Here is a 20,807-nt window from a genome sequence, read left to right on the forward strand (position 1 = left end):
CCATTTGTGCCACGATTTTGAAAATTGCGGCACAATAACGCATCAAATCCCTAAGTCACTGACAGGATAGCAATCAGGGAATGTTCACACAGGGCGGATACGCTGCCTAAAAGCACACAGCGTATCCACCCTAGTAGCCGCATACCTCCCAGCTTTCAAGTATCTCAAAAAGGGACAACATTGCAACGGCTCTAATCCCACCCAATCCCCACCCATACCCACCCAGTTCTCCCACATAGTCTATTTCCCCCATAGCTGCCATCACACAGTATAATGCCCCCATAGCTGCCACCATACAGTTTACTGCCCCATAGATGCACCCATACAGTATAAAGCCAACACAGATGCCCCCATACAGTATAATGCCCACACAGATGCCCCCATACAGTATAATGACCACACAGATTGCCCCATGCAGTATAATGCCCATACAGATACCGCCATGCAGTATAATGGCCAAACAAATTCCCCAATAAAGCATAATGCCCATTCAGTATAATGCCCGATAGCTGCCCCCATACAGCTTAATGTCCCCAAAGCTGCCCCTTTACAGCATAATGCCCCCATAGCTGCACCCACAGTATAATGCCCCCTTAGCTGCCACCAGTTTACTGCCCCATAGATGCACCCATACAATATAAAGGCAACACAGATGCCCCCATACAGTATAATGCCCACACAGATGCCCCAATACTATAAAATGCCCACACAGATTCTCCCATGAAGTATAATGCCCGTACAGATACCGCCATGCAGTATAATGGCCAAACAAATTCCCCCATACAGCATAATACCCATAGCTGCCCCATACAGTATAATGCCCCATAGCTACCCCATACAGCTTAATGGCCCCAAAGCTGCCCCCTTACAGCATAATGCTCCCATAGCTCCCCCACAGTATAATGCCCCCTTAGCTGCCCCTAGTGCCAGTGCCCTTGTAGTTAGTGACCAAGTGCCCATGTAGATAGTGCCAGTGTCCCCTGTAGATAGTGCCCCTATATCGTGCCCCTATATCGTGCCACAGCGTCCATGTAGATAGCACCATTGGTACTCCCTCTAGGAGCGGAATCCCCAGCCAGAGCATAGGCTGGGGATTCCGCTCATAGAGGGAAGCTCTGATGTCAATGTCCTTATATGGACAGTGACGTCAGTAGCTACCCCTTGAGCGGAATCCTTGTTGCCGACCCTGCCCGGGGATACCGCTCCAGGAGGAGCACCTGACGTCCATGAAAATATATGGACAGTGACCTCAGGGGTTTTCTCTAGAAGCGGAATCCCGGCCAGATCATCGGCAACGGGGATTCTGCTCAAGGAATAGCCACTGATGTCACTGTAAATATATGGACAGTGACATCAAGGGCTTCCCTGAGCACAGTGCTTAAAGTAGCGCTGTGCTCGGGGAATCCTCGCCGAGCGGAGGAGCTCCCTCTGGTCCGCTCTGAACCAATTCTGAAGCAGGGAGCTGATGGTTCCCTGCTTCAGAATTGGTTTCAACTGTATGTGCATCCTGAGGACACAGATACAGTTGACAGCAGGACAAACCCCCAGCTGCTCGGGACAGCGGGAAACCGCCTGGAATCTAGGACTGTCCTGCTGAATCCGGGACAGTTGGGAGGTACGTAGCTGAAGGGAATTTATTTCAATTGTATTTTTTTGGTTTCTGGTTGCCTCCATTCTGCTAGGTTTTAGTGTGCTGCGCTATTCTTTCCGTCAAAAAAACAGAAACTTAGCGGAATGGACACAAAGTAAAACAAATAAAATACCATTGAAATGGAAACTATACTTTACGTTTTGTCTTTCCGTTAATCTGTCCCCTGACGAAACAGATGAGCGGAAAAACCAAACGGAAGGCAAAGGTAATGTGAACAGGCCCTTAGCTTCATTGAATTACAAAGGGGTTAATCTGCGGCAAAAATCCTAGTTTAAGATGCAGATTTCTGCCACAGCTTTTCTAAAAAATATCCAAGTTGTATTTTGCCAATCCGTGCCACATGAACATGGTCTACGGCCATGTTTATATGTTCAAAACCCCAAGAATACTGAAAAAATCCGCGCAAGCTGCAGATTTTTAAATCCACAACATGCCTTTTATATCTCAGAATTGCACAGAGTTCCACAGCAGATTTCACCCTTTGCATTGCACAAATCCTTGGCAACGTTTGCATGTGACACATGTAGATTTTAGAAGGGATTTGTTGAGAATTTACAACATACTCACAGAAAAATCCGCTGCTCATGATCCCCTCCCTGCACTATGCTGTCTGTAGTAACTGGGACCTATGTAGTTTCCAATAGGTGAAACTACACGTGCCACTGTTACTACAGTAACTCCTCCATATAATTACCGTCCTCGCTCCTTAATCAGGTCCTCTTCGGCTCTCGGCACAGTGCTGCATCCTGATGCCGCTCAGTGTCAGTAAATTGTATACTTGGGGCACATAACGTCCTAAAGCCAAACAGTGTCAGAACCCAGCGCTGCACCGGAGCTGAAGAGGACCCTACAGGAGCAAGGAGGGTAAGTATATGGATACTGTCTGCTGAGTCACTGTAGCTAAGTCTTTAGTGTGATACAGTCTACTCAGCCGCTGTATCTAAGCCTCTCGTGTAAGGGTATGTGCACACACACTAATTACGTCCGTAATTGACGGACGTATTTCGGCCGCAAGTACCGGACCGAACACAGTGCAGGGAGCCGGGTTCCTAGCATCATACTTATGTACGATGCTAGGAGTCCCTGCCTCGCTGCAGGACAACTGTCCCGAACTGTAATCATGTTTTCAGTACGGGACAGTTGTCCTGCAGCGAGGCAGGGACTCCTAGCATCGTACATAACTATGATGCTAGGAGCCCGGCTCCCTGCACTGTGTTCGGTCTGGTACTTGCGGCCGAAATACGTCCGTCAATTACGGACGTAATTAGTGTGTGTGCACATACCCTAAGACTATGTTCACACGGAGTATTTTGCCGAGTTTTTCAATGGGAGGCGTCGGCGTCTTTTTCCCGCGAGCAGTAAAACTGCCTCGCGGGAAAAAGAAGCGACATGCCCTATCTTCGGGCGCTTCCGCCTCTGACCTCCCATTGACTTCAATGGGAGGCAGAGAAAGCGTATTTCGCGCTGTTTTATGCCCGCGGCGCTCAATGGCCGTGGGCGAAAAACGGCCCGAAAATCGGCGTGCAGGGAGAGGAAAATCTGCCTCAAAGTTCCAAACGGAATTTTGAGGCAGATATTCCTCCCCCAAAATACTCCGTGTGAACATAGCCTAATACTGTCTACTGAGTCGCTGCATCTAAGCTTCTCGTGGAATACTGTCTGCTGAGCTTCTGTATCTAATCCTCTCGTGTAACACTGTCTAGTGAGCCGCTGTATCTAAGCCTCTCGTGTGATACTATATAGTGAACCACTGCATCTAAGCCTCTCGTGTAATACTGTCTGCTGAGCGGCTGTATCTACGTCTCCATTGTGTGACATTGTATGCTGAGCTGCTGTATCTAATCCTATTATGTTTGATACTGCCTCCTGAGCCACTGTACCTAATCCTATCCCGTGGCGTAGACTTTTTTTTGGGGGGGGGGCAAAGCATATGATCTCTTAAGACCCTAGCATTGTCTCTAGCTGCTAGTGCTGCATCGAATGGTCACTTAAGAGACCCAAAGATCTAGCTTAAGATAAAGGGCGGGCCAATACCATCGGCCAGGAAAATAAGTTGTCGAGGGCTGGGTAGCCTAAGCTAAACTTTTGCACCAGGGCCCATGAATCTTTAGCTACGCCCCTGAGTTCATGCATTTAGAACGATACAATAAGCCGATGAACAAGCATTTGATCCTTCATCGGCTAATCGTTGCCCTGTTTACACAGGCCAATTATCGGGAATGAACATTCTATGAACGCTCGTTTGGACGATAATTGGCCTGTGTAAATGGGCCTTTAGACCGGCCCAATCTTTGCATCATTTTAGGTCATCTGCATAAAAATTAATATGAACAGGTCCTAAAGAAGAGTAATTTTAGGTTGTCTGTAAAAAGGCCCTTTTACACCGGCCGATCATTGGCGCTCGCTGCTCCGGTGGATTAACATGACATCGTTGATCGGCGCTTGTTTGCTCCTGTCACACGGAGCTATGAAAGGGGATGAGCGATCGTTACTCCGAATCGCCCATCCCCATACATTGTTATTATGTCGGCGGTGCTGCCCACAACGATAATATTTAACTTTTTTAAAACGATACGATCAGCAGATGATCGAGAGTTTGCTTGTTTATCTGCTGATCGCTGCCCTGTTTACAAATGGCAATTATCGGCAACGAGCGTTCTATGAACGCTCGTCTGCCCGATACTTGCCCAGTGTAAAACCCCCTTAAGAATGGATGGTCTCCCATTGTCAAACACTGATTAGCCATATAATGGAATCATTTGCATTCTATCAAAGAATTGTTACCTGTAATCATAATAATCAGATCACAAGTCGGATCTTCACAGATTCATAGCATGTAAGCACAGCCTTAAGGGGGTTTTACACAGGACGATTATCGGGCAGACGAGCGTTAATAAAAGGGGAACGATCAGCAGATGAACGAACAAACGCTCGATCATCTGTTGGTCGTATCGTTTTAAAAAAGTAAAAGATTATCGTTGTTGGCAGCACATCTCCATGTGTAAACAGGGAGACGCGCAGCCGTCATGATAATAATGTATGGGGACGAGTGATCGGAGTAACGACTGCTCGTCGCCATCCATTGCACCATGTGACAGGAGCAAACGAGCGCCTATCAACGATGTCTCGTTGACCGGTGCTCACTGCCGAGTGTCGGCCGGTGTAAAAGGGCCTTTATCCAGTACGTAGGCTGGGTTCACACTACCTATTTTCAGACGTAAACGAGGCGTATTATGCCTCGTTTTACGTCTGAAAATAGGGCTACAATACGTCGGCAAACATCTGCCCATTCATTTGAATGGGTTTGCCGACGTACTGTGCAGACGACCTGTAATTTACGCGTCGTCGTTTGACAGCTGTTCAACGACGACGCGTAAATTGACTGTCTCGGCAAAGAAGTGCAGGGCACTTCTTTGCCACGTAATTTGAGCTGTTCTTCATTGAACTCAATGAAGCACAGCTCAAGATTTACGAGCGTCTCAGAGCGTCTCAGACGCCTTGTAAATTACGTGGAGGAGCATTTACGTGTGAAACGAGGCAGCTGTTAACAGTCTGTCTTTTCACACGTAAATGCCTCTCATCGTGTGAACATACCCATACACTCTGATAATGATGGATGTTGTTTATATTGTGCTCATATAAGTATGTGAATCTACATTTTACTCCATTGAAAACTGTACTCTGATGTAAGGCTTACATCGTGTATATGTATCTGTGTGTAACATTATTATGCGACACACTTCATAATGTAGGTAGTGTAAAGGGGGTTTTGCACTGGCCGATTATCGTGCAGACGAGCGTTCGTATAACGCTCATTGCTGATAATTGACCTGTGTAAACAGGGCAGCGATCAGCAGATGAACGAGCAAACGCTCGATCATCTTCTGATCATATCGTTTTAAAAAAGGGAAATATTGTTGTTGGCAGCACATCTCCCTGTGTAAAAAGGGAGATATGCTGCCGACATGATGATAATGTATGTGGACAAGCGATCGGCGTAACGACCGCTCGTCCCCATCCATAACTCCCTGTCACAGGAGCAAATGAGCGCCGATCAACGATGTCTCGTTGATCGGCGTTCGCTGCATCTGCCGATTGTTAACATCAGTTAAGAATTTTATCTAAACTATATTTTTGTCTACTTCTTTAAACAGTACACTTTGTATTTCCCCTTCTTGTAACAAACACTGTTGTATTAAAATTAAAGTCTGAATATGACTGCAGACTCTTTAACTAAAAGTGAATGTCCATCCTAGAATACAATTAATATTTCAAATATCTATATAGTGGTAGAAGCTGTTTTTTTTTCTGGCACAGAAGCTCCAAATCCCCTGCATAAATATAGATTTAAAAATATAACAGGCTGGTTACCAGCAGCTGCCACCAGGGGGAGCTTATGAGCTTACTGCATACTGTTTTATTGGTTAAATTGTTGTAACATCAACTGCAGGTAGCCAGCCTGTGATCTGTTACATCTATTTCTATGTAGGAGATTTGGAGCTGTGTATTACATAAACAGGGCTCCAACCGCTATAACGATATATTAAGAATTGAATCAGTGAAAAACATTTAACCGTAAAAACAACATAATAATACAAGGTAGAGATTTACTTTAAACTGACCATAGACGTAACGATTATTGCCATTGGTTAAACTATCTTACAATCATAAAAAATTATGAAAAATTCTGCTCCATTGCTCAGAATACATATGGTTAAAGCTTAATTTTGTTCTCGCCCATTAATAGTAAATGCAATAACAGCATTTAGTTAACTATTGTCCGAGAAAAAGAGTGAGGCAGGTCTAGACTTCTCATTTACAGGCACAGTTTACCATGTTGTTGCATTTCTGACATAGTTCATCATCAAGGACATTTCCTGCCTGGTATGATACAGTGCAGTGACCTAACAAATCCACCCCCCCCCCCCCCAACTCCGCGCCTAGTAAGGAGTACATATTCTGTTTGCAACAAAGATCCTCATTTATTATAACAGAAAACCAGTCCTTGTTGCCCATAGCAACCAATCGCTGTGCAGTTTTCAATAGCAGTAAAATTAAAGCTGCGGTCTGCTTGGTTAGTTGCTATAGGCAACAAGGAGAGATCTTCTGTTTGACAGTTTTGATCATTGAGGCCCAAAGTCTTTTTCCATTTCATTCATGTTAAGGAGAAAAACAAATAAATTAGATCTGTTCTATGCTTAAAGGGAGTCTGTAACCAGAATGTCCGAGATAAACTAGTAACAGTGTATTGTAGAGGACACTAACCTGTTTCTAGCTTTATTTTCATTTTCTGCCTAACAGACTGTTAACAGTCTGTCTTTTCACACGTAAATGCCTCTCATCGTGTGAACATACCCATACACTCTGATAATGATGGATGTTGTTTATATTGTGCTCATATAAGTATGTGAATCTACATTTTACTCCATTGAAAACTGTACTCTGATGTAAGGCTTACATCGTGTATATGTATCTGTGTGTAACATTATTATGCGACACACTTCATAATGTAGGTAGTGTAAAGGGGGTTTTGCACTGGCCGATTATCGTGCAGACGAGCGTTCGTATAACGCTCATTGCTGATAATTGACCTGTGTAAACAGGGCAGCGATCAGCAGATGAACGAGCAAACGCTCGATCATCTTCTGATCATATCGTTTTAAAAAAGGGAAATATTGTTGTTGGCAGCACATCTCCCTGTGTAAAAAGGGAGATATGCTGCCGACATGATGATAATGTATGTGGACAAGCGATCGGCGTAACGACCGCTCGTCCCCATCCATAACTCCCTGTCACAGGAGCAAATGAGCGCCGATCAACGATGTCTCGTTGATCGGCGTTCGCTGCATCTGCCGATTGTTAACATCAGTTAAGAATTTTATCTAAAGTATATTTTTGTCTACTTCTTTAAACAGTACACTTTGTATTTCCCCTTCTTGTAACAAACACTGTTGTATTAAAATTAAAGTCTGAATATGACTGCAGACTCTTTAACTAAAAGTGAATGTCCATCCTAGAATACAATTAATATTTCAAATATCTATATAGTGGTAGAAGCTGTTTTTTTTTCTGGCACAGAAGCTCCAAATCCCCTGCATAAATATAGATTTAAAAATATAACAGGCTGGTTACCAGCAGCTGCCACCAGGGGGAGCGTATGAGCTTACTGCATACTGTTTTATTGGTTAAATTGTTGTAACATCAACTGCAGGTAGCCAGCCTGTGATCTGTTACATCTATTTCTATGTAGGAGATTTGGAGCTGTGTATTACATAAACAGGGCTCCAACCGCTATAACGATATATTAAGAATTGAATCAGTGAAAAACATTTAACCGTAAAAACAACATAATAATACAAGGTAGAGATTTACTTTAAACTGACCATAGACGTAACGATTATTGCCATTGGTTAAACTATCTTACAATCATAAAAAATTATGAAAAATTCTGCTCCATTGCTCAGAATACATATGGTTAAAGCTTAATTTTGTTCTCGCCCATTAATAGTAAATGCAATAACAGCATTTAGTTAACTATTGTCCGAGAAAAAGAGTGAGGCAGGTCTAGACTTCTCATTTACAGGCACAGTTTACCATGTTGTTGCATTTCTGACATAGTTCATCATCAAGGACATTTCCTGCCTGGTATGATACAGTGCAGTGACCTAACAAATCCACCCCCCCCCCCAACTCCGCGCCTAGTAAGGAGTACATATTCTGTTTGCAACAAAGATCCTCATTTATTATAACAGAAAACCAGTCCTTGTTGCCCATAGCAACCAATCGCTGTGCAGTTTTCAATAGCAGTAAAATTAAAGCTGCGGTCTGCTTGGTTAGTTGCTATAGGCAACAAGGAGAGATCTTCTGTTTGACAGTTTTGATCATTGAGGCCCAAAGTCTTTTTCCATTTCATTCATGTTAAGGAGAAAAACAAATAAATTAGATCTGTTCTATGCTTAAAGGGAGTCTGTAACCAGAATGTCCGAGATAAACTAGTAACAGTGTATTGTAGAGGACACTAACCTGTTTCTAGCTTTATTTTCATTTTCTGCCTACTGCCTCCCATGTAGAGAAATACGTTTTATTAAGTTTGTGCTAATGAGCATTTAGGTGCAATGAGGGCGTTACCATTGCACCTAAACGCTCTTACGTCGCTCCCCAGTTCAACCGCCCCTCCCTTCTTACATTGATTGACAGGGGCCAGGCAGCGTAATCGGCACGTTCATGCCTTGCCCCGTACTATCTGTAGTCTAGTCTATGGGGGATGCGTGATATTACATCCCGCAGTGCAGAGCACGGATGCACCTCGGAGATGCGCAACGCCCGTGTGAATCTAGCCTAATACACAGTAGCTCTGCAGACCATATAAGTGGTTACATATTATATATATAAAGGTGCCTGGAACTCCAGATATATCAAATCCAAAGTAAGGGCATAGTAGTGGTAGTACCGGCTTGTCAAGTGTTGCACGTGTATTAGTACTGGCTACTATTTTATAGATGAGATTTATTCTCCTTTTAGTTAAGTGTTGAATATATCTTTAGACCAGGGGTATCAAGCACGCGGCCCGCGGGCCTCATGCGTCCCCTGGGGCTGTCATCTGCGGCTCTGCTCCGAGACTCTGGAATTCCCTGACATCGCTGTCCACATATGAACAGCGATGTCTGGGGCTTCCCCAGAGCCAGAGTCCCTGGCAGAGCGCTAGTACAGGCTCTGCTCCGGCACTCTGTGGAATTTCCTGACATCGCTGTCAACATATGGACAGTGTGTCAGGGTCTTCCCCAGAGCGGAGTCCCGTGCAGAGCGCTAGTATCGGCTCTGCTCCGGGACTCTGTGGAATTCCCTGACATCGCTGCCCATATATGGACAGTGTGTCAGGGTCTTCCCCAGAGCTGAGTCTCGTGCAGAGCGCTTATCGGCTCTGCTCCGGGACTCTGTGGAATTCCCTGACATCGCTGCCCATATATGGACAGTGTTTCAGGGTCTTCCCCAGAGCGGAGTCCCGGGCAGAGCGCTAGTATCGGCTCTGCTCCAGGACTCTGTGGAATTCCCTGACATCGCTGCCCATATAGGGACAGTGTGTCAGGGTCTTCCCCAGAGCGGAGTCCCGTGCAGAGCACTAGTATAGGCTCTGCTCCGGGACTCTGTGGAATTCCCTGACATCGCTGTCCATATATGGACAGTGTGTCAGGGTCTTCCCCAGAGCAGAGTCCCGGGCAGAGCGCTAATATAGAGCTACAGTGATGTTAGGGGCTTCCCCAGAGCAGGAGTCCCAGTGATGTCAGGAGCACAACTGGAGTCCCAGCAAGAGCCTTCTAGCGCTCTGCCCGGGACTCCAGCTCTGGGGTTGCCCCTGACATCTCTGTCCATATATGGACAGTGATGTCAGGAGCAGAGCTGGAATCCCAGGCAGAGTGCTAGAAGCGGCTCTGCTCCGGGACTCCAGCTTTGGGCAAGCCCCTGACATCACTGTGGTAGCATCTGCGGAGGGCACTGTGGCAGCATCTGTGAAGGGCACTGTGGCAGCATCTGTGAAGGGCACTGTGGCAGCATCTGCGGAGGGCACTGTGGCAGCATCTGCGGAGGGCACTGTGGCAGCATCTGCGGAGGGCACTGTGGCAGCATCTACAGAGGGCACTGTGGCAGCATCTACAGAGGGCACTGTGGCAGCATCTACAGAGGGCACTGTTGAGGCATCTACAGAGGGCACTGTGGCAGCATCTACAGAGGACACTGTGGCAGCATCTACAGAGGGTACTGTGGCAGCATCTACAGAGGACACTGTGGCAGCATCTACAGAGGGCACTGTGGCAGTATGTACAGAGGACACTGTGGCAGCATCTACAGAGGGCACTGTGGCAGTATGTACAGAGGACACTGTGGCATTATCTACAGAGGGCACTGTGGCATTATCTACAGAGGGCACTGTGGCAGCATCTACAGAGGGCACTGTGGAGGCATCTACAGAGGACACTGTGGCAGCATGTACAGAGGGCACTGTGGCAGCATCTACAGAGGACACTGTGGCAGCATCTACAGAGGGCACTGTGGCAGTATGTACAGAGGACACTGTGGCATTATCTACAGAGGGCACTGTGGCATTATCTACAGAGGGCACTGTGGCAGCATCTACAGAGGGCACTGTGGCAGCATCTACAGAGGACACTGCGGCAGCATCTACAGAGGGCACTGTGGCAGTATGTACAGAGGACACTGTGGCATTATCTACAGAGGGCACTGTGGCATTATCTACAGAGGGCACTGTGGCAGCATCTACAGAGGGCACTGTGGCAGCATCTACAGAGGGCACTGTGGCATTATCTACAAGTGTGTGTGTGTGTGTGTGTGTGTGTGTGTGTGTGTGTGTGTGTGTGTGTGTGCGCGTGTGTGTGTGTGTGTGTGTGTGTGTCAGTATCTGCAGAGGACACTGTGGCATTATTTAAGGGTGTGTTGCATTATCTACAGAGGGCACTGTGGCATTATCTACAGTGGGCACTGTGGCCTTCTCTACAGAGGGCACTGTGGCCTTATCTAGGGGTGTGTTGCATTATCTACAGAGGGCACTGTGGCAGCATCTACAGAGGGCACTGTGGCAGCATCTACAGAGGGCACTGCGGCAGCATCCACAGAGGGCACTGCGGCAGCATCCACAGAGGGCACTGTGGCACTATCTAAAAAGGGGCTGCCCAATCTTGACATGTGTGCTAACTGAGCTGCTGGACTGCATTTAGCGACACTTAAACTGGAAAGCTGGATTGTTGAAATAAGCACGTGGATAAATATCTAAAATTTTAAACCTAGCGCTATTATTATAGTAATGTATTATTATTATTATTATAGTAATATAGTGTTATAGTAGTTCAAATAACTAATTGATTAACAATAATTTTGTATTGTATCAAATTTGAAAGTAATGCGGCCCGTCAACTTCCCATTTTTTCTATATGCGGCCCACTTACCCGGCCGAGTTTGAGACCCCTGCTTTAGACGCTGCAAAAATTAGGTAGTCACTGGCTGGTGAAGACCGGTTGTCATGCTACATTGTAAAATCAGCCAGTTCTCACGACATAAGGGCACATGAGAACACAGGCTGACTTTATGTTCATTGTAGTCCTTCTGTGAATTACAGAAATCAGAGGGTTTTACATGCAGATTTAGAGTAAAACCCTGCACACACTATATTTTTCTATGCTGTAACTAAGAGACCAGTGCAATGTCACTAAAATACTACAGTCTGCATAGCAATACCAGCTTTGTAAGGTTCTCAGTGCTTATTCTAGCAGATTAATGCTCAATGCTTAGTTTATCCATTTAATAACGTTGTACCAAGAAGAACATTTATACAACGCTAGAAAAAAGATATATTATATATAAGCAGCTGATTTTATGTACTCCACAATTAGGTCAATTAAAGGGACACTAAACCTAGGAATGAATGACAATAGAGCCAGGAAGAAAACACTGAAACTTGAGAAGAACTTAAAAAAATAAAATTAAAAAAACAACACAAAAAATAGGGCACTGTGCAATAATCTGAAAAGAAAGAAAAGAAAACCTAACTCAAAGAATTGAATTGTAGGAGTCGAAATTTAGGGGTGTTCAATAAGCTGTTAACTAGCTCCAGTAGCAACCAGGTGGTATAATAGATCAGTATATGTAGCATTGTCATTTTACAATGCTACTGAATTAACAAGCTACTGAAGTGCCATATATTCTGGAGTGTGTCTCTTTATTTGTGAGGTCAGACACAGATGTTGGACGAGAGTGCCTGGCTCATAATCTCCATTCTAGTTTATCCCAAAGGTGTTGTAGAGTTGAGGTCAGGACTCTCTGTTTGGGCAAGTCAAGTTTTTCCTCATCAAACTCACCCAACCATGCCTTTATGGACCTTGCTTTATGCACTGGGGCACAGACATACTGGAACAGAAAAGGGCCTTCCCCAAACTGTTCCCACGAAGTTGGAAGCATACAATTGTCAAAAATGTCTAGCCATTCTGAACCGTCTAGATTTTGTCTTAAGTGGAATTAAGGGGCCTAGGCCAACCCCTAAAAAACAACCCCATAGCATTATATCCCCACCACCAAACTTTACAGTTGGCACAATGCAGTCAGGCAGGTAAAGTTCTCCTGGCATTCGCCAAACTCAGACTCGTCCATCAGACTGCCAGATAGAGAAGAGTGATTTGTCACTCCACAAAACACATTTCCACTGCCTCAGAGTTCACTGGCGGCATCCTTTACAGCATTTTATCCGACGCTTGGCATTGTGTTCGGTGATGTAAGGTTTGCATGCAGCTTCTTGGCCGTGGAAACCCATGTCATGAAGCTCCCAGTGCACCATTTTTGTGCGGATGTTAATGCCAGAGGAGGTTTGGAACTCTGGAGTTATTCAGTTAGCAGGGCGTTGGCGACTTTTATGCAGTATGCACCTCAGGACTTGGCTACCCGGCTCTGTAACTTTACATGGTCTGGCACTTAATGGCTGAGTTGTTGTGGTTCCTAAACACGTCCACTTGGCAATAATACCACTGATAGTTGATTGTGAAATATCTAGGAGGGAAGACATTTTATGAACTGACTTGTTGCAACGGTGGCATCTTGTTACACTACCACGTGATAGGACGACCCATATGTATATATACTGTAACATGAGGTCCAAACGTGAAAATGTAATATATTTTTATCTCCAACTAAAGATGGGAAATTGTTATAATAAACTAAGGATCATAAAGAAAAGTAAATGCACTTTTTAGCATCTTTTTTAACTGCATAATTCTCTGGATGGACTCAAGTTGACATACGACTAAGCAGTCTATTTTGGGAGAGGAAGTGCTCAATAAATTTTGTTCTGAGTAAACGGTTCTGTTCTCACCAAGATGAGGATGCACTCCCCTTCCTGTATTATAGCGATTGTCTAAATGTGTATGTAATGTATAGAACTTATAGTATTCTTTTTACTATGTAAATAAGAAGTATATTTACACATATTAATAGCCATTTATCCCATAACCAAACTGCCGTATGTTTTTATAGAGCTGTTTTTGAGATCATTAGACAGTGTGCATCATTTCCTCTAAATGACGGCTCTCCCACATTTTGGTGTCTGTTTGCCACATGGTAATATAGTACTGTAAGGACAAACATCTGCAGTACAAGTTAGCTACTCATGAACATCAAGACTGCAACAATGCTGCCGGAATCAACTGGAAACATCATATGTACAGCCAATTTAAAGGGGTTCTATGATTTAATGCTCGGGATAAACACACAGTTCCTACAAATTAATTCTATTCAATATCTACTAACCTGTACTGTCTGCAATTCAAAAGTCTGATGAATTGAAGATTTCCATTTAATCTACTATGCCATATCTAATATTCTATAAACTCTGTTCACGGCGCCCTGGTTTCTGTTTATTAGGAAAACAAGGACACAGTGCTAAATCCGTCATTTTGATAGCAAAGTTTTTCACACATCACTATTTTGGCTGTCAAATATGACAGAATCTACGTCAAAGGCTCCGAACGAAAACTCCAATGCAGATGTAAACAGAGCCTAAGTAAAATGTTAATAATGACTATAGTAGTCGTAAGAATAACAAAAACAATGATGACAGTAAACGATACAGAGATAGATAGATAGACAGACAGACAGACAGACAGACAGACAGACAGATAGACAGATAGTTTTTTTTCCGAGCCATGTGTGTGGCCCCACTGTGAATCTTTTGAATGCAGAGGCATGACATCTCACTATGTTATATCTATGAAATAGAAAGGGATGGATGGATAGATAGTTAGCTAGAGCGATAGATAAACGAACAGACACGGAGCTTGATCAAGGTTGGAAGCCCCTTTGAAAAATGGGAGAAAATGCGCCCTTACTTTTTAAAAAAAAAAAAAAAATACAGAAAAAGAGAATAGATCACAAATAAATGGGTTTAAATTATATAAAAAAATACTAATCTTTGGGAAAAACTTCTGGGGACAATTTATTCACACCATATGGGCCTGTAGACTTCCTCCAAATCATACAGGATTTTCACAGTGATATTTGGTATAGTTGTCAACATCCCTTCCTGCTGAAATTAGAATTTTTACATGGGGTGGTGAAGGCCCCAGGACAATTGCCCCTTCTACTCTCCCCATAATCCATCCTTGAATTGACAATCACACTGCATTTTTGTTCTTTTCATGAGCTGCCGTATAGTTGATCTACCAGGAGCAGAGGTGTGATATCATGTTATCAGCTCCATCCTGAGCAATAGGTTAACAGGATATAAGGTGCAGCATCACATAAAATATAACAAGAAAACAGAATCTCACTTCCAGACAAAATCCTGATTTAGGCGTTCTGACACATCATCATCATGAGGCTATTAAGTGATAAGACAGACAAGGTTAAGGTGCCTCTCAAATTATTAAAAGGCACATTTCCTTTCAATGCTCCTTACAGACAGAAGAAAACGATGGGCATGAGCTTCATGAATGACTTTCACAGAGATCGTTATTATAAAAAAAATGCTAAATCCCCATAAAAAAAACGCTTTCAAGAAGACAGCGTTCTACACTTGTGTAGTCAAAAAATGTAAGAACAGCAACTCCTTCCTAAACTTTCGCAATGCAAAGCCGCCTTAGGCTTTGTTCTAGAGGTTTCCAATTCCATCACCATTCATTTTAATGGTGACGGAGCTGGTGCCTGTGGTTTCCGTTTGTCTCTTTTGTGCACCGGACCCGTCGTTCTGCAATAGAGAAGCAATAGCGTAGTCGACTACGCTATTGCTTCTGGAACGACGGGACCGGTGCACAACAGACACAAATGGAAACCACGGGAACCGGCTCCGTCACCATTGAAATCAATGGTGATGGAAACGGAAACCTCCGGTTTCCGTTGGTGTCAGTTTGTGACTGCTCAGGGTCCCATTCTGACGGAAACCTCAGACAGAACGTCAGAACGGGATCCCAACGCAGATGTGAACGAAGCCTTATCTGGAAGGTTCTCTCCTGAACACGAAATCCAAAGTACAGCACAGGTAACAGCATCCTTGACTGCAAAGTTTTTATTTATTTATGCCAACATCTTGTGCATACAAAAATGGCAACATTTCGATCCTACAAACTTGGGCTTTTTTCAATCCTGGAGAAAGGCCCAAGGCTGCAGGGACGAAATGTTGCCATTTTTGTGTGCACAAGATGTTGCCATAAATAAATAAATAATACTTTGCAGTAAGGATTCTGTTGCCTGTGTTGTATTTTGGATTTAGGATTCTACACATCGTATTGTGTTTTTACATTCAACACAAACTTCACTTCTGGATTAAAAACCTATTGCACAATAACCTAGTAACCTACCAATGTTGATCAGTGCCCTTATGTTGTATTTTTATATACTGTAGATACTGATTTCATGCATGTATAAATACTTGGTGGGTGAACTACTCCAAATAACAACATTTTATAATTGACAATTCTAGCTAAAATGTATTTGATATTAAAAAAAAAAATTAGGAAAGTGACTGACCAGAACACGATCTCCAAGGCGCAGATCCTTGTCACCCTTCTTCACTGACCCACTGTCTGAAAGGTTAGAACCCGACTCGTTTCCTGTCTTTATGGCACTGTTTAGCACACTCTCCCGCAGTGGCACAATTCGAGTGGTCAGAGGTGGCGTGGCAGTTCCAGAATGCAAAGACAAGTTCTGAGTTGTCAAAGACTCCACTGAATGTGAATCACTCCCTGTACCATCTGCCACAGGTTGTCGGGTCAGCTTAGAAGGCCTGGTAAATATTCCTTGTAGTGATTGACACTCAAAATAGCGTACTCCAGCTACAGATCCATCATTTTTTCCAACAAAGTCATCCAGAACAACACCAGCCCATTGACCTGGAGCAAATTGGGTTTCTCCTAGATACTGTACTACTCCAGACTTTACTCCATTGACCCATACACGTTCACCAACCACATAGTCTCCCAGGAACTCATCCCCCACTTCAGTGATCTTGGATCCTGATTTTTCAGCACCGACTGAAGAAGTTGAACCCTGTTTGTGCAATGGTGAACCTGTGAAAAAGAATGTAAGAAAAGAAAGTTTAAATATTAAGCAACCCACATAATACATATTATTTATTGTGAACATAAATGACTGTCAAGTTATCAAATTAACAGGACTGGGAGAGTTATAAAACATACTATTACTTTACATACTACAATTTCTCCCCTCCCTTATGCATTTATACAAGTAACATGTAGAATGCTGTATAGAAATGCCAGTAGTATACCTCAAAGGGGTTTTTCCAACCCTGGGACCCCACCAATCCCAAGAATAGTCAGAGCTTTATTGTGTATCCTGTCGCTATGCTATAAACATCTGTAATAGGAAATCCCCTTTAATAACCATATGACCTAATTTACTAAAAGCTGGTAATAAAGAGATCAAATTCTGGTCTGCAGCTACATATCTCCTAGGCACACTGGTCATGAACTGTCTGTCACTGGCAGTGACAGGGGAAAGGTGGGGATTTAATTCATGCCACTTATGTTTCATATAATATTAGTGATCACTGGGTGCAGGTGAAGATAATTTTTTTGCTCTTCCTGCCTCAGTAAATCAGTTACATAAATAAAGGAGAATCCTTGGAAGGATTCCTTGGTTTTAGAAAGAGGCAGAATGTGTCTTTACATTATGTATTAAGATGCTAGAACATCAACTGAGGTGTCAATAGTAGCTAAGCAAATCACACATCAGAAGGGTCACAACATGGGCTCCACTGTCCACATACTGATCTCAATGCTTATTTTTACTATTGACTTACTATATAATACTTGAATTACTATATACTAGTAGAATTCCATTAGGATCCAATGTCCTGGCAAAACGTATGGTTTATTTGGTATGAACAAAGCCTAATACCCCAGACAATTTGAAGGACTATTATAAGTTTTGTTTATACTGAAGTTAGGGTGGTGAACAGCTGATCACTGCGGTCCAGCTTCAGAAACCTCAAGCGATCAGCTGTTATTGCCTGAACTGGCTGATACTACATTTACTCTTTATCGAGCATTCAAATAAATGGGCATCTATTTAATACCAGGACAGACCGGATCTTCCAGAGTGAGTTTGTCTAGAGCGGCTCTCTACTGTGGCTTATAGAACGTGTCCATATGTCCTAATTGGGCATATGTGTAAGGGGAGGTGACGTAAACACATCCCCTCGATAAAGAGCAGGTCGAAGAATACCTTTTGTGTCTTGATTGCATGCTCACTTGGTCTGGTGTCTTTCTCTGATGGTTCCCAGTGTGAATTATTGTCAGCATTAGGCCAGGATCACACACTCAGTTTTGATGCAGTTTTTGGCTCCGTTATTTTTAGCCAAAGCCAGAAGTGGATCCAAAAGGAAGGAAAGGTATAAAGAAAAAACTGATGCATCTCCTTTCTTTTGTGTCCACTCCTATGTCTGGCTCAAAAAACGGAGCCAAAAACTGCATCAAAAGTGTTTGTGTGATCCTGGCCTAACATTGGTGGCAATGCGGGTAGCAGCTGAGGGTACTAGCAGCCGCATGCTGGGATAGTCTATCTCTACTTGGGCAGCCGACGAGTCTCTGTTGCCTTACAAGATCCGTTTCTGTCAGGAAATTCTCCCGTTACTGCAGAGAATGTGTATGACTGTCAGCGCAGTGGAAAATAGGGGGTGGCACTACAGCTGCATCCAATAGGACATCGTACTGTAGTATAGGAGGAACGGGACAGAGGTTATTAAAACGAGGACGGTAGTGAGCATAGAGTACTTTCTTAGATGAAGAGTCAGGGAGCTGATGGCAGCTGAGCTTCAAAGGCTCTGGTAGCGCAGTGTTTCCCATCCTCTGCTAGTGCCCAGTTTATCGAGGGGTGGTGCCCCCCTCTTACATACAGTATGGACAGGAGTTGTCATAATGAGACAACCCCTTTAAGAAGGAGCATTCAAGACATGGTATAATCGTAACTGCCTGCTACAACACTGCTGCTTTCTAGTACATTACCAAACAATGGTTTAAACATTAGCTTTACCATAGCTCAGTATACTAGAAGGACACCTATTGTATCAAGGAAAATCAGAGACAATGAGCGCAGCTAAGAGGGGAAAGCATTTCTCTGACTCTGTCACCATGACAACTAAAATAAATAAATTCAATATCTATAACAATAGAGGGATCCATTAAAAACACACTTTCTCTAATGCAGAGACTACCAAATAAAAAGGTTCACTTTCTAGGAATTGTATAAATATATATATAAGTGTGTATGCTGGAAGCACCAGATGTAATGTCAGTGATGGCAGAAATACTGATATGAGCTGTATGACAGATTTTGTTTTTAGTAACTTGACTGTTCAGTTATTGAAGTTTAATATAATATAATTTAGCAATAAGAAAATTCACTGCTTGACAGATTTCTTCTTCATAAATACAATGTTGTACATTCACCACAATGGTAGTATTACTTTAAAACAACTTTAGGTAAGGCTCTGTTCACATGCTGTTGGTTTCCGTTTATAATGTAAACCTGTACGTGGTGCTGGATCTATCATACAATGAATACCACTGGCGACCAATGGACCCCAGTGACTTACAATAGGGGCAGATGGGTTCCATAGTAGTGTCCGTTGTTTTGACATAAAGAATAGTGCTGAATGCAATATACATTTTTCCACTCAAATCTGACAGAATCTGCAATAGCGCCTCCGACACAGATGTGAACAGAGCCCTAAAGTGAATAAAAATAGCAAAGCTATGGGGCAGTCATGGAAACTGCTCCTGCATTGGTTTTTATTTCCCATATAAAATATGAAATAGCTCACAAAATGGAAAAGTACTCGAAGCCAGGAACAGACTTGTTCGCATTATCCTATGTTTCTTCTTACATTAACTGCTGGAAATTGAAAAATAGGCAGGAAATAACTTTCCCTTATCATGGGCTGAGGAGGTTTAGAGACAATAACAGTTGCGTTAGATAGGAGGTCTTCAATACTAGCATTTACATGGCTATAAAAACACTTGTATCTCCAATTATGCTAGCCCCCTCATCTCCTGCCAGAAGTTTTAATGTGACGGGGGAGACAAAGCTGGCATATTAGGAGGTGTAGTTGATGAGGTACCTAAAGCCTCTCCTGCATAGGTGATTTGGAAAAAAAGGGCTTTGGGTGCCCTACAATTGCCTTGGCAATACCTCCCCATCTGCCAACTGTTTTCCACCTTTAGATTGAAACTACTGGTGGGAGACAAGAACACCAGCGATATTGGGGATATTCTTTAACAGTACAATTATTTTAATAACTGATGAAAAAATGCTGTCCATTTCTGACCACCTTTACTGTGCACTTAAAGAGGCTCTGTCACCAGATTCTCAAATCCCTATCTCCTATTGCGCTGCAATGTAGATAACAGTAACGTTTTTTGTTTTTTTTTAAACGTTCATTTTTGGCCAAGTTATGAGCTATTTTATATATATGCAAATGAGCTTTGAAATGGACAACTGGGAGTGTTTTTTTTTCGTATGTCCAACTGGGCGTGTATTGTGTTTTTAACTGGGCGTGTTTACGTGTATGACGCTGACCAATCAGTGACCAGTCAGCGTCATACGCTCCTCTCCATTCATTTACACAGCACATAGGGTTCTTACTAGAACGATGTGCAGCCACATACACAAGTGTCCTGATAATGAATACACATGACCTCCAGCCTGGACGTCATGTGTACTCAGAATCCTGACACTTCTGAATCTTTTCTCTGAGATTACAGCAAACCACGCGTAATCTCGCGAGATTAAGAGGTAAACGAGATTTCGTTTCCCTTGCTGGAAATCTCACAGAAAAGAGTCAGAAGTGTCAGGATTCTGAATACACATGACGTCCAGGCTGGATTTCATGTGTATTTATTATCAGGACACTTGTGTATCTGGCTGCACATCGTTCTAGTAAGAACACTATGTGCTGTGTAAATGAATGTAGAGGAGTGTATGATGCTGACTGGTCACTGATTGGTCAGCGTCATACACGTAAACACGCCCATTTAAAAACACAATACACGCCCAGTTGGACATACGAAAAAAAACACGCCCAGTTGTCCATTTCAAACCTCATTTGCATATATATAAAATAGCTCATAACTTGGCCAAAAATGAA

The 20,807-nt window shown here is 43.3% G+C and overlaps 1 protein-coding gene across 6 annotated transcripts in view; it reads right to left on the reverse strand.

Moving 5' to 3' along the window:
• The window catches only part of CLIP2 (CAP-Gly domain containing linker protein 2), a 128,708-nt gene that overhangs the window by 65,368 nt on the left and 42,533 nt on the right, over positions 1–20,807 (reverse strand). For all 6 annotated transcript variants that reach the window (XM_075852882.1, XM_075852881.1, XM_075852885.1 and 3 more), the window contains exon 3: positions 16,172–16,710. In XM_075852882.1, coding sequence (XP_075708997.1) covers positions 16,172–16,710 — 539 coding nt within the window. The remainder of the gene's footprint in view (positions 1–16,171; positions 16,711–20,807) is intronic.

The sequence above is a fragment of the Rhinoderma darwinii genome, chromosome 2 (genome assembly GCF_050947455.1).
Source record: "Rhinoderma darwinii isolate aRhiDar2 chromosome 2, aRhiDar2.hap1, whole genome shotgun sequence".
Classification (NCBI taxonomy): Eukaryota; Metazoa; Chordata; class Amphibia; order Anura; family Rhinodermatidae; genus Rhinoderma; species Rhinoderma darwinii.